At 39.5% G+C, this 13,883-nt stretch overlaps 1 protein-coding gene across 1 annotated transcript; it reads left to right on the top strand.

Moving 5' to 3' along the window:
• Positions 1-5,388: 5,388 nt before the first annotated feature.
• GIP (gastric inhibitory polypeptide) lies at positions 5,389-12,071 on the top strand. The gene is made up of 6 exons (XM_051992237.1): positions 5,389-5,461; positions 6,192-6,294; positions 7,313-7,459; positions 8,345-8,434; positions 10,987-11,075; positions 11,941-12,071. Exons 2-5 carry the CDS (start codon positions 6,209-6,211, stop codon positions 11,072-11,074), a joined length of 411 nt encoding a protein of 136 aa, XP_051848197.1. The 5' UTR covers positions 5,389-5,461; positions 6,192-6,208; the 3' UTR covers position 11,075; positions 11,941-12,071.
• Positions 12,072-13,883: the final 1,812 nt, after the last annotated feature.

Here is a 13,883-nt window from a genome sequence, read left to right as displayed (position 1 = left end):
ACTTAGTCTAGTTCTTTGCTTTGCTTTTCTAGGGAAAAAAAATGACTGAGGTCAAATGAGGAAAGAGAAAGCAGAAAATAGGCAATGTCAAGAGTGAGTAAGGTATCTGTATGGGCCATCTGACATGGGTATTCCCATTCACTAGTTTCTAGTCCCAGCATTCAAGATATGCCTGGTTTTTGAAAGAAGTCATTCCTCCAACCTTGAATGACTTCCCCTTTCTCCTCTTACCAACTCTTGTCTTCTCTCCTCCACCTTCCAAATCTTGTTTCAAATGCTCCTCTTCCAGGAAGCCTTCCATGACTTACCCAATACAACTCTCCTTCCCTCCCTTCCTTCTCCCCCCTCTCCCCCGCCCCCAGTTTCAATGTCCAGAACTCTAATTTGGGAGTCTGTCTTTCCGTCCTGGCTTTTCCCTCAGAGCAGGGGTTCCCAGCAGGTCAGGGGTATTGCCTCCTTTTTCCCCTTGCTCTTCCCAAGAACCCAGGGAAGAGGTTTGCCTATATGAACCACCTTCCATCTAGGTGTTGACAGACAGGCTGACTCAGCTGCAAATTGGATACGGTTTACTACTTTCACAGAGACTCTAGGACTCCTCCAATTGCTGGTAGGCTCATAGGAGTGATTCTGCCCATGTCAACTCCACTTTGCTGCCTGAATTCGTCTCGAGGGGCCTGAAAAGACAATCCATTCTAGGTGCCCTGGATCCAGGATTCAGAACAGAGGTGGGACCTTCCCCTCGCTGCTCCAGGAGAGCTAGAGGCCTGCCAAGACGTGAACAAGAGCCCTCCGGGTTAGCTCTCCACCCCATCCCCCACTTCTGCCCGGCCCCTCCCCCCAGCCTGGGCTACATTCTTTCCTTGTCTGGAGGAAGCAAGGCTGGGAGGGCTTGAGATCAAAGGGAAACTGGATCCTGAGGCTGCTGGGAGGTCACCTAGGAAGAGGCCGGGACTAGCTACCACCCTAAGGTGGTGGGGGTGGAGGTGAGGATCAGGGTTTATTTTTAAAGTGTCCTCCTCCCTGACAACCTGGTGTGTAAAGCCAGACTGGAAGGCAATGCTAAATGGCACTTCAGATCTTTCCCCTCCTTGCCATTCAGGGTAAGGGCAGGGCTTTAGGGAGGGGGGGGTCTAAGTGACTTGGGACACAGGACTACACTTCACGAAAGCCTTCATTTTCTGGGCCAGAAGCTCTGGGATACAGGATCTCTCTGCCTTGACTCTTAATCCCTTCTAAGTCCAAAGGGCCACAGTCCCCCAGTTTAGGGTTATCTCTAAAAGAGCATTTGATCTCCAGAGGCTGATTGCAGGAGCATGCTAAGAGAGCTTGCCAAGTGGGGAAAGGTTGTCCGGACTCTAGGAAACTGGGGTTTCTAGGAGGCAGCTGCGATATTGGATTCCATATGCTACCTCCCATCCCACACATACATTTAAACTAATGCAGGCACTTTGCCTGGGGTGAACAGGTTTATCTCAATGGCTGCCTAATAAGTAGTTAAGGGAGGAAGCACTATGGTGCACTGAACTTAACTAGTTGTCCCACAATTTACTGGAGGAAAGGGAAGCTGAAGAAGATGCTGCTGAATCTTTCAATAAACTTGGCATTTTTACCTGATGAATTGTAAACCCCTTGAAAAGAGGGCTTTGTACTAGGCATTTAGAATATCCAGGAGGAATCTGGAAGAAAGAAAAAAATAACAGTTCTTACTCTCAGCAAGCACTCAGTCTGGTGGGGAAACAGGACTCATTCGACTTCTCTCATAGAGAAGGACTAATTCTTGGGAATGATCTCAAATATAAAGGTCCATCCCTCTTTGGGCCCAGTTTCTCAAGTACATAATGCCCTATGTTCCCTTCTGTTCATGTGATAAAAGTGAGTATATAATCACTTAGCTCAAACTTTACTCCCCACTAAAATAGTTGCCTCTACCTCGTTCTATTCCCATAAGATACTCCTTCCTTCCTCACCCTTTCCCAGGTCTTTGTCCAAAGAACCCTTAGTTCTTAAATGTTTGCAAACCCCATAAAAGTAGGATACTGTTTTCAAACACAGACCAATGGTCAGTGTTATTCATTGATATTTACATCCAAAATTGTGTGACCTAAGACCCTAGTTCTGTGTTTATACAGACTGAGTACAATCTTGGACTATCTTTTAAAATGGCTTCATTAGGATCATGTACACACCTAGAGTCTTCCCTGGAAATATCCCAATATAGTTTGAAACTAGTACTCCAGAAAAAAAATTTTTTTCCCCAGAGGCTGTTAGCTCCCTTGCAAGCATTCAAGCTAACAATATGTACAGAAAATAAAATAGTCTATTCATCATACAGAAAATGTAAAACATAATGACTTCTACCCAAAACCCAAACAGTCAAAACAATGCTTCTACCTCATTTAATATACCTTCTCTCCTTCAGGTAACTCCAAACTTGTTCTCTTGTGTTGAAAATCCTCTGAAGAAAAAGAGAAAGTACTTATAGTTTAAAAAAAAAAAGGGAGAGAGAGAAGAAAAAGATGGTTTAACTCCTCTTCTGGTTAATCCTCCCCATCTTCATCTTTTTCAAGAACCTCTGTACTTATAGCACTTTCCTATAATTTAATAAGGCTTTCCTGACAGGGAAAGCAATGAGTTTGTGAGACAGATAGCCTTCTGCTTCAGATGAATATAGTTCATTTATTGGTAGTGGGGAGCAAGGTTTAGACTTGATTCTTGATTCTCTATATTGTAGTTCTGTCTGTTGCTGCTCTTCAGGAACTCTACATACTAATTAGTTTTAGAATTCTTTTTCTTTTGGAAGTTTGGGTCCAGGGATTCAGTGATATCTAAGAACTCTTCTCTCTAGGAATCTTGGTCCAGAAATATTCCATGCTATAAACATTACTATCACCTGCTATTCCTATTTGTTGTACTATTTAGTTCTTTCTTCTGGGAATATGAAATTACTCTCCAAGAACTCCTTCAGATCTCCACCACTGTCTCTCCATTTCTTCTGTCTTTGGATTGAGAGGTTTCATGGGGAGGATAGCTTAGATAAATAGGCTTCCACACCATGGTCCTCAAGTTGTTAACATTCTTCTATTTATGTTTCTTAACTAGTTTGTCCAACTCGTGATTTATAGTTTCAATTCATCTCAACCACATATCCTGACATTCATACCCTTAATTTCACCATCACCCAAATGATTTACCTCCATGATTCTGTCCTCTAAAATTCCTCTCTCTGATCACAACCTCCATCTTTTCCTTTGTTTCATCCCTTCTAGTTAGTTGGTTAATTGTTGTCCTTCATTTCCAAAGAGGATCAAAATAATCTACAATTGTGTCTGACTATGGCTGATCAGATCAATACAAGTTTGGAAGGTTCTACCATAGATCAGGTACTTGTAGTGCATATGAAGATTTGGAGTGCAGATTCAATCCCTATTTGAGGGTTAATCTCAGCATCTGCTTTCTCTGCTCTTCCAAACAGTTTGCTGAATGACACTGGAGGAAATCATAAAACTCTGGCTACTGAGTCCTCCATAAATGTATGCTATCTAATCCCAACTAGACTCTCATTACTATTGCCCCTATGAGAATTCTGTCATTCTTACCTGAATGACTTTTTTTCTTCCACTCTCTACAATGGCTTTTTCAAATCTTCTAGTCTCTCCTAAAGCCTCAATTCTATCCTCCCTCTCAAAAAAACAAAACAAAACAAAACAAAACAAAACAAAACAAAAAACTCATTTTCTATTTCACCTAGGGATTTTATGGCATTTATCATAAGAATGTATCCTGTTCTCCTTTCTCATATTTCAAAACCTCTCAACATCCTTTATTCCAGTTTATTCCATCCCCTTTATTCCAGTTTCTGATAATGAGATGGCCTTTTTCTTCATCAAGATCAATCCAAGTCTGCAAGAGAATATTAACATCTCATAGGAGCTGGTATCTATAAATGCATTCATTTAATCATTCATCAAGCATTTATTTAATACCTATAACTCTACTAAGCACCTTACTAGGTGGTTGAGATACAAAAGCACAAATGATATAGCCCTTGACCTCAAGGAGTTCACATTCTATTAGGGGAAACAATATCTACAACAAACAAAATACAAAATATATTCAAGGTAGACAGAAAGTAATTCCCAGAGGGAGGGTGTTAGCAACTAGGGAGATCAGAGAAGATTCTATCAAGGAGGAGCTAAGCTGTGCTTTTAATTTAATCAGCATTTATTAAGTATCTACTATGTGCAAGATACTCTGCTAGGCACTGGGAATACAAATACAAAAAATATATAATTCCTGATCTCAAGAGGCTTATATCTTTTTAAGGGATACACTATGGATAAATAGTAATAAAAATTGTAATAGTAATAGTAATCATCATAATAATAATAACAGTTACCCTTTATAGAGTGCTTACTATGGGCCAGGCATTGTACTAATTTATAAATGATAATATTATCTCATTTTAGTCCGCCTCACAACCCTGGGAGGTAGGTGCTATTGTGATCTCTATTTACAGATGAGGAAACTGAGGCAGAAAATAAGTAGCTTGCCCAGAGTCACATAGTAAATGTAGTGAGGTGGGACGTGAACTCGGGTCTTCTTGACTCAAGACCAGGCACCCTATCCTCCTAGCGCCACCTAGTTGTCTAGTTATTAAGTATAAAGTAATTGCAAGAAGGAAGAGTGCTAACAAGTCAAAGAATTTCAGGAAAGGCCTCTTGTCCAAGGGAGTAGCACCCGAACTGCGCTCTCCATGGAGAGATCAGGAAAGGGTGAGACTAAGTTGGGAAACAACTAGTAGTCCAGATTTGTTAAAACCCGGGGTGTATAAATGACAATACATGTGGAAATTAAGTTGGAAGAAAAAAAAGTTGAAACCAGATTGTTGAGGAACTTAAATGCCAGGAAAATAGAGAACCATTGAATGTTTTTGAGCAGGAGAGAGCTGTGCATTAGAAAGATTATTTTAGTAGCTATGTGAAGAATACATTTGTAGAGAACAGGGATCTGAGGGAGTAGAATCTGGGGATTAAATTGTTGCGGTATTCTTTTCTTCTCAACAAAGTAAGAACAATTTCATCCCTACCTGCTCTCTCTTTTTCCCCATTATTCTCCATATCCTCCATAGGCTTTCCTTCACCTCCACACTTAAGGTCTTAACAATCTGTCACTTTATGCTTTCATAAAGCATTTTCAAATGAACCATTTTAGTCAGAGAAAGGTTGAAGCTAGATTAGTCCAAGATTAACTCAAATGTTAATGGCCAATTAGTATAACTCAGGTGGAAAAGAAGGTTTACTAAGTGTTAAATGGCTTGTAGGTAGTGTAAACATTGGACTTGACTTCTTGTGATAAGTAGCTTTTAATCTAATCAGTTCCTTTATATTTAGGAAATATAAAGGGACTGAAGTTCAGTAGTCACCAACAGATTCCCTTGAAGCAGATTCAGAAAAAGCTGAAGGTAAGAGCAACACTGCTTTTCTTCTTCTTGTTGCTCAGTCTTTGCAGTGATGTCCAAATTTTTGTGATTTCACTTGGGTTGGTTTGGGGTTGTTTGTTCGTTTGTTTGACAAAGACACTAGAGTGTTTTGTCTTTTCTTACTTCAGTTCATTTTATAGAGGAGGAAACTGAGGCAAATAAGATTAATTGACTTGCCCAGGGTTACACAGGTAGTAAAGTGTTAGGCTAAATTTGAACATCAGAAAGATGTCTTCCTGATTCCAATCCTTGTGCTCTATCCACTGTATTGACCTAGCTGTCTGTGGTATAACAAAAGAGAAGGCAGGTTTTGAATCCTGAGGATAGGACATGGATAAGAGAGAACAAGATAGAACTTAATAACTGGGGGATGTCTAGAATCCTAAATCTACCTTTCCCTCTCCTCTCTCATCATTAAAGATGGCATACCTGGGTTTCTCTTTTTTTCTGGCCTCAAAGTCACTTAAACTCTCAGTGATCCAGGCTAGTCTCTAAAATTAAAATGAACAGAACTTATCCATTGATGGTTTCTTCATCTACTCCCAGAGCTCCCTATAAAATCATATATCCGTACAGAAAATCCTCCAATGGCAGGCTTAGCATAAGCTAGGCTGCTTTTCCTATCTTAACATCTCTATAAGGCCATAGCTACTACACTGGTCTCATTCTCAGTTCTACTTCTCTAACTCAGAGCCATTCTCTTTCATTTTAGGAAACAGGGTCGGGAAAATGATGAAAGTCAAGACTTTCTCTCTGATGCTGTTGCCTCTGTTCTTGGTAATGGTGAGCAGTGCTATGGAGGAGGCTCACTTCAGGTAAAGGTATCTCTTGCTTGACAAAGTAGAGAGGACTGGAGGAATTACTCCATCTTGGACTTCCTCAGAGACACTTGGCTTAGAGAATGAGGACATGGTAATCATAAACAGCACAAGCCCAAAAGAGTGGCCTATCAAAGATCTCTAATTGAACTATTTTGCTTCCTCAGAGGACAAACCCAGACAGAGGGAGTGTGGTTTAAGCTGCAAATAGGGAGATTGGGAACAGACATTTGAAGAAACTGCCAGGTAGTCACACGATTAAGCAAAACTGGAATATCCCTTCTTGGAGAACTTTAGGTAGCATCTACTTTCTGTTTCTTGCATAGGTTAGGGAGTTGACTTGCCTTTCCAGAGGTAAGAAGATAAACTATATGACTTTTAGAGGTGGACTATGTCATTATGTGCCTCTGGTAGCTGAATAGGGCAAGAGAGGTAATGGAAGTGTGGCAAGTGTAATTAGGAAAACCTCTGACTTATTACTGGAATACCTCCATTGAAATTAAACATATTCTCTGGTTCCTTGCTGAGGGACATTCTTCTTTCTGAGATTACATAGCTCCCAATTAAAAGAAGAAGGAATGAGAGAAGTGACTCAACATGAAGGGAATGAGGAAGCCTATGTGACATAACTCCACTTCTAATTTCTTTTACCTATAGCACAGCTCCCACTGTAATCAAAACTACATATTGAGTGAAGTCCCTGGTTGAGAATGAAGCTCTATCTATAACATTATAATTCTGAGAGGATATCTAGATGATGAAAACATATTTTAATGGATCTTCCTGAGTTGTAAATATTTTTTCTCTTGATCACTACTGACTTCCCTTTCCTTCCTTTGGTACTTTCCCCTATCCTTTTTTCCTCTCTCATCTTTTATTCCCTCTTTTACTCTCCCTTCCTCTGATCTATTTCCTCTTCTTCTCTTCCTGTTCCTCTCTCTGTTCTATTTTCCATCCTGCCTTAGCTCTCTTCCATGTTGAGTGATCTTTTTTTCTTTCTCTTATCACTCTCTAGATCTCATCCCAAAGTTGGTGGCCCTTGGGCTCGAGGACAGCGCTATGCTGAGGGGACCTTCATTAGTGATTACAGCATCACCATGGATAAGATCATGCAACAGGACTTTGTTAACTGGCTGCTGTCCCAGAAGGGAAAGAAGAACAAGTGAATTATTTCTCCTCTCTTTGCCAGGGTCCTTTGCCCCTTCATCTCACAGATTCCCTATGTCCTTTTTTTCCCCTAGCATCTACCAGTTCCTCTCTCACAGTGTTCCCCAGTTTTCTTCCTTTCTTTTTTAGTGTTTGCTAATTTCTTTTTTCCTTTCTTCTTTTTAAAATTTTTGACATTAATTTATTTTTTGCATTCTAAATTCTTTCACTCCAACTCCAGTCTTTCCCCTTTCTTTCCATCATCTTGCCTGTCCAGTTGCTTTCTCCAAGTAAACTCATCATTTTCCCCTAGAGTTATCTCTTTCTCTCACATTTCAGTTCCTAACCTTGTTTCTCTTTTCAGTCCCTTGTGTCATGTCTGGTCTAGTCTGTGTTGGACTAATCTAGCCCTTAAAGCTTAGAGTGTTGTCCTCTAATGGCACTCTATACACTTCCCTTTAATTACAGCTCTGATTCAGTGAAATAGTCTAGTTTCAGGGTTGTATCAGATTGACTTTTCAATACCAAGTCTTTGTCACCAATTTTAAATTGTGTGTTAGACCCTCAGGAGTTTACAGATACATATCACAAAGGAGAGGGATGTTGAGTCAATATGAGGTGCAATACTCTCAAATTTTGTAATGGCAGCAAACTTTGGGAAGAAGATAGATCAATAATTCTTCATTACTCTTTAAGACTGATATTAATGTAATTGAGGATATCCTGAATAGTTAACATAGTGATAATAATTTTAAACTGAATTAAGAATTTGGTGGATGAAGGAAGTCTGTGAATGGGAAACAGAGGTCCTGGGGATTGAAAGCCACTGCACTAAAATCATCACTTCCCTCCTAAACTGCAAAACTCAGTTTCATCTACTCTCTGACCTTTGTCTTGCCAGTTGGAGACATAATATCACTGAGAGAAAAGCTGATGGTACAGGAGTAACAAACCAAGCCAACTGGAACCTAAAGAACATGGAAAACTGGAGGTAAGGCCAATCTCTTATAGAAAAGAAAGAATAAAAGATAAAAGATTCCTGGGTGTGGTGTGGTTGGAAGTAAAAAGAATCATTATGACTAAATTTCTACCCTCAGCATTCCCTAATCTCTGAATTGAAGCAGTTTCTTGAGATCAGGGACAATTTTTGCCTCCTTTTTGCTATATGTAGCACTTAGCACATTCTTTGGCACATTTGCTAATAATAAATGTTTGTTGACTGACTAGTTCTTGACATTAACATTCCAATTGCTGGGAGCTCAAAGAGGATCTTATTTATAAAACCTCCAAGAGCCATGCCAAGTCAGCAGTGTAACACAATAGAGTTGGAGTTATAGATTCAAAATTTGAATCCTGGCTCTGTCACTTACTAGTTTAGGAACCTTGAATAATCTATAATTTCTTGAAGTCACAATTTACTCATCTGTAAAATAACAGTGTTGGTCAGGGGCCCTCAAACTTTTTAAATAGGGGGCCCTCAGACAGCAGGAGGGCCGGACTATAGTAAAAACAAAAACTTTGTTTTGTGGGCCTTTAAATAAAGAAATTTCATAGCCCTGGGTGAGGGGGATAAATGTCCTCAGCTGCTGCATCTGGTCCGTGGGCCATAGTTTGAGGATCCCTGGACATGATCTCTTAAGGATCTGTGATCCTATGATGGAGTAATGATGGCTAGGAAGCTTCTAAGAATAGAGAAACTCATCTTAGAAGTCTTACAGCATCATCTGATTTAGAATTCAGAAAAACTTTAGAGTTCATCAGATCAAAGATTTAGAGCTAGAAGGGATCTCAGAGATTTTTAGTCCATCAGCTTGTTTTAAAAATCTGTCACTCAGACAACAAGCAGGTTTTGTGTGTCTTTCCTTTGGTTTGAGCTCTTGCAGTAGCCATAACTTGGTATTTGGACACAGAGGAAGGACAGGATACAGTCCCATCCAACTAGGAATGAGTAGAAATGCTCTCTGTCCTCAAGAAGTTTCTAGTCTGACAGGAGAATCAGAACACAGCTAACAAACACTTACTACATGCCAGGCATTGTGCCAAGTGCTAGGACTATAAAGAAAGTAAAAAAACAAAAATGGGACAAATCCCTGTCTTTAAAGATCCTACATTCTGATGGTAGAGTAGGTGCCTACAAAATAGATATAAGGTAGATGAGATCAGAAGCCAGATTGTATAGGGGACTGAGAAGAGATTGAGAGGAGAAACACCAATTATAAATAATTGAAGATAAGACCAAGGGGAGATGATAGTAGGAGTGATTTTCTGGAGAAATCAGAAGGGGATTAGAATCACAGGACACAAGTAAAAGCTTTCCCAAGAGAAGAATCTCTTTATTATCTGAGACCAGGAGACATTAGAGGGAATTGAGAACTCTTTGTAAATGGTTTCAATTCGGGCAATCAAAAATTGAGTGAGGTCCTCAGCTGAGAAGATGGGGAGGGAGTGACATGAAAGGATTGAAGAGAGATCAGAAGATTATGAATAACTGCTGCGGAGAGAGGGATGGTAAAACAATTGGGGAGTCACAGAATATTTGCCTTGTAACAGTGAGAGCCCTGCTATGATTAGCTAACATACATATTCAGTAGACTCGAACATAATCAAAAATAAGACAAAGGTACAAGGATTTCAAAAATGGAGAAGAATATAGAGTTGGTTCACCAAATGGTTGAGATAGGGAAGGAAGGATAAAGTAGTCATTGTAGGGGATCTGGAAAAGAACTGAGAATGCTGATTTTAAGATATGTTGATATGTTGAAAGATAAAGAAATGTGGCAAGGACTAAAAGCTTACTTCACCTGGTCATTGTACCCTAGTTGTATGTCAAAGGAACTGAAAGAAAACGGTGAATTGTTGCCTATCCTGAGAGAAGAAATTTAAGGTGCTACAGGGCTGCCAAAGTGCTGCCAAAAGCATTTCATGAGCATTGACCAATTTAGTCAGTCTGGGGAATGGAGGAGAAGCCAAGGGCTTCCTCACCTGTTAATCACCTGTGCCTGTCCTTTCTGCCCAAAGCCATGCTAAATAGTGTTTACATTATTTTCCATTCCAAGATAGGATGCTTTCAATATCTCAAAATTCAATTAAAATTAATGTATTTAAAAAAACAACCTGAGGGGTGAAAGGAGTAGAGGTCATGATGCTGATGAAGAATAAACAAAAGCAGGGGTTGTGAAGCATAAGAAAGATGGAAGGATAATAAAAGTTTATGATCAGATAAAGGATTGAGGCTTAAAGATAGTTTGATTAATATATCACATGTAATACTTGTTTTATCTCATTGTAAGCTTAAGGACCCCATTAATCAATCCATCAATCTATAAGTATCCAGCATCTGGCTAAACACAGGGGATTCCAAATCAAAATAAAACAGTCCCTGCCTTCCCTCTTGTCTCTCACAGAAATAGTAGGTATTCAGCAAATAAATGCCTAAAGAAGGAAGTAAAGGAAGGATGGAAAGAGGAAGGGAAGAGGGAAGAAGGAAAGAAGAAAAGATAGGAAAGAACATTCACTCTAACCTTTGGGTTACTTCCTTTGCAGCAACCTGTTAAAGGACTCCTTCCCATCTGACGATCCGAAGAATAAGAGAATGAAGGAATTGGCACTGGCATGGTTGATTTTATCCTAAGGTGGGAAAGGAATTGGTGTCTAGGGGCTCCCTCAACCAGATATGCCATGGAGTGGTAGATAGAGCACCGGACTTGGAATCAGAAAGATCTGGATTCAAAATTGTAACTTTTTGCCTCAGTTTCCTCATCTATAAAATAAGGCATTTGGACCTTTTTGGTCCTGTTCAGCTCTAAATCACTGATACAGGGATCCCTTGCTCTTTTTCTCCCAAATTGCATCAGAGGCAAACTCAGCAGAAGATTATTGCCCATATACAGAATATTTTGAAAGAACTTTCCTTGGATTAAATACTTCTTTGATTAATCCATACCTTCTAATATTCTTTCAAAAGATCCCCTTTGAAGATTTTATTTATTTTGCATTGGATTATGTCAGGGCCACTTTTTTGTCCTGCCTCAACAATGCCCTACCCTCTGCCTTAATAAAATCCAAAAAATACACCTATCTTTCTATATCCATGCCTGAGTATCTCCTGGAGACCAAATGTTACTGGCCTCTGTTTTCTTAGATTCCTTTCAGCTGTAAATCCATGAACCTACAGGAGCATTCTAGAGAAATGACAAATAATTCCTACACTCCATCTGATAGAGGAGAGAGGATGCGAATATGGAGATGCACTGACTGAGACAAATTAAAACTCTTTAGCTGGACAATGCTAAAAATTTGGGAGGGAATATTAAGAGCTGAACTAAATGGGCTCAACAGATAAGGGAAGAACTCAACTAGAGAAGTGAGGAAAGGATGATCTTGATTGTGGGAAGGACAGCTTGAAGGAGAGTGTGTGATATGAGCAAGGGAAGGGGACACAGGGTGCATTTGCCTTGATGTAATAATCACTGATGACATTTCCTCATTTTCCTCCAGGTTTGAGTGATTCAACCTTAACACACCTCTGGACTTGATTCTACTGGAAGAAAAACTTCCATGTGAAAATTCTGTCTACACTCTTCTTCACATATTCCAAAGAGAATAATAAAGATTGGAGATGAAATGAATCTTGAGTAGTTTTGCACTGGCTTAAGAAAAAAAAAGATTCCAGTATTTATTGAGCCATGAACAGTGGGCAAGAGTGAGAGAAGAGGAGGGGATGAGAGAAACTCTTAGAATATAAGGGAATGAGGTCCTTATTTTGAGAAAGATCTCAATATAATGAAGGCAAAGCAACTAAAGAACTATTATAAAACATATGCAAAATTCAATACATAATCTTAAGCATATAAATATAATTCAGTGGGGGGAAAAACAGGGGAACAGTTTGGAGTAGGTTGGGAAACAAGACAGAGTTTCTTCATTCCTTTTTTTTTTAAATAACTTTTTATTGATAGAACCCATGCCAGGGTAATTTTTTTTACAGCATTATCCCTTGCACTAACTTCTGTTCTGATTTTTCCCTCCCTCCCTCCACTCCCTCCCCTAGATGGCAAGCAGCCCTTTACAAGTTGATAGGTTACAGTATATCCTAGATACAATATATGTGTGCAGAACTGAACAATTTTCTTGTTGCACAGGGAGAATTGAATTCAGAAGGTAGAAATAACCCGGGAAGAAAAACAAAAATGCCAGCAGTTTATATTCATTTCCCAGTGTTCTTTCTTTGGGTGTAGCTGCTTCTGTCCATTTTTGATCTGAATTAACTCTTTTTATCAAAGAGATCCACTTCCATCAGAATATATCCTCAAACAGTATCGTTGTTGAGGTATATAATGATCTCCTGGTTCTGCTCGTTTCACTTAGCATCAGTGCATGTAAGTCTCGCCAGTCCTCTCTATATTCATCCTGCTGGTCATTCCTTACAGAACAATAATATTCCATAACATTCATATACCACAGTTTACTCAACCATTCTCCAATTGATGGGCATCCTTTCATTTTCCAGCTTCTAGCCACTACAAACAGGGCCGCCACAAACATTTTGGCACATACAGGTCCCTTTCCTTTCTTTAGTATCTCTTTGGGAGTTTCTTCATTCCTAATCTGGATAGTACAAGACCCTCTGTCCTCCGGAAAGGTTGGGAAGATGAAAGGTTCATAATACAGAGGTCAGAGCACTGGATTCAGAGCCAGCAAACTTGAGTGAAAAATCCAGCTTTGAGAAGTCATTTAACTTCTAAACTTCAGTTTACTTAGCTAAAAATTAGGAGATGGTATTAAAGGTCCCTTCCAACTCTAAATCCCACTATCCTAAATCACTTGTTTCCCTCTGACCTTTTAGTTTTCTCAACAGTAAAATGAAGGAATTTATGCTAGATAATTTATGAGGTCCTTTAAAGCTCTAAATTCAATGAAACATTTTATCTATTGACTTCCTTTGCTTCTCTTTCTTTGTCCCATAAGATAACTGCATAACTACGAACTTTCCCTAAAACCTGGTCACATACCTTTTAATTCTTTACAATTGTTCTCAGTAGTCAGGGTTTCAACAGTTACCTATATGTAAGTGATTCTCAAATATCTATGTCCAAAGCAGCCCTGACATTGACGCTCCAGTCCTGTGTCTCTTGAGTGCAATGTGCAAAGCAGTCCTATCATTGACCCTCCAGTACTATATCTCTTGAATGCAATGAATTTTTAAAAATATATATTAAATCATATTCTGACAAAATTATATTGTCAGCTTTATATTTTGTTTGTCATCATTTGGAACACCTTCATTTTTTCCTTCTCCCCCCTCCCCCCCCCGAAACAATTGGAGTTAAGTGATTTGTCCAGGGTCACACAGCCAGGAAATGTAAAGTGTCTGAGGCCAAATTTGAACTCTGGTCCTCCTGACTTCAGGGCTGGTGCCCTATCTACTGCACCACCTAGCT

The sequence above is a fragment of the Antechinus flavipes genome, chromosome 4 (assembly GCF_016432865.1).
Source record: "Antechinus flavipes isolate AdamAnt ecotype Samford, QLD, Australia chromosome 4, AdamAnt_v2, whole genome shotgun sequence".
Lineage (NCBI taxonomy): Eukaryota > Metazoa > Chordata > Mammalia > Dasyuromorphia > Dasyuridae > Antechinus > Antechinus flavipes.
Note: the sequence above shows the minus strand (reverse complement) of the source record. Positions and strands in the feature narration are given on the sequence as shown.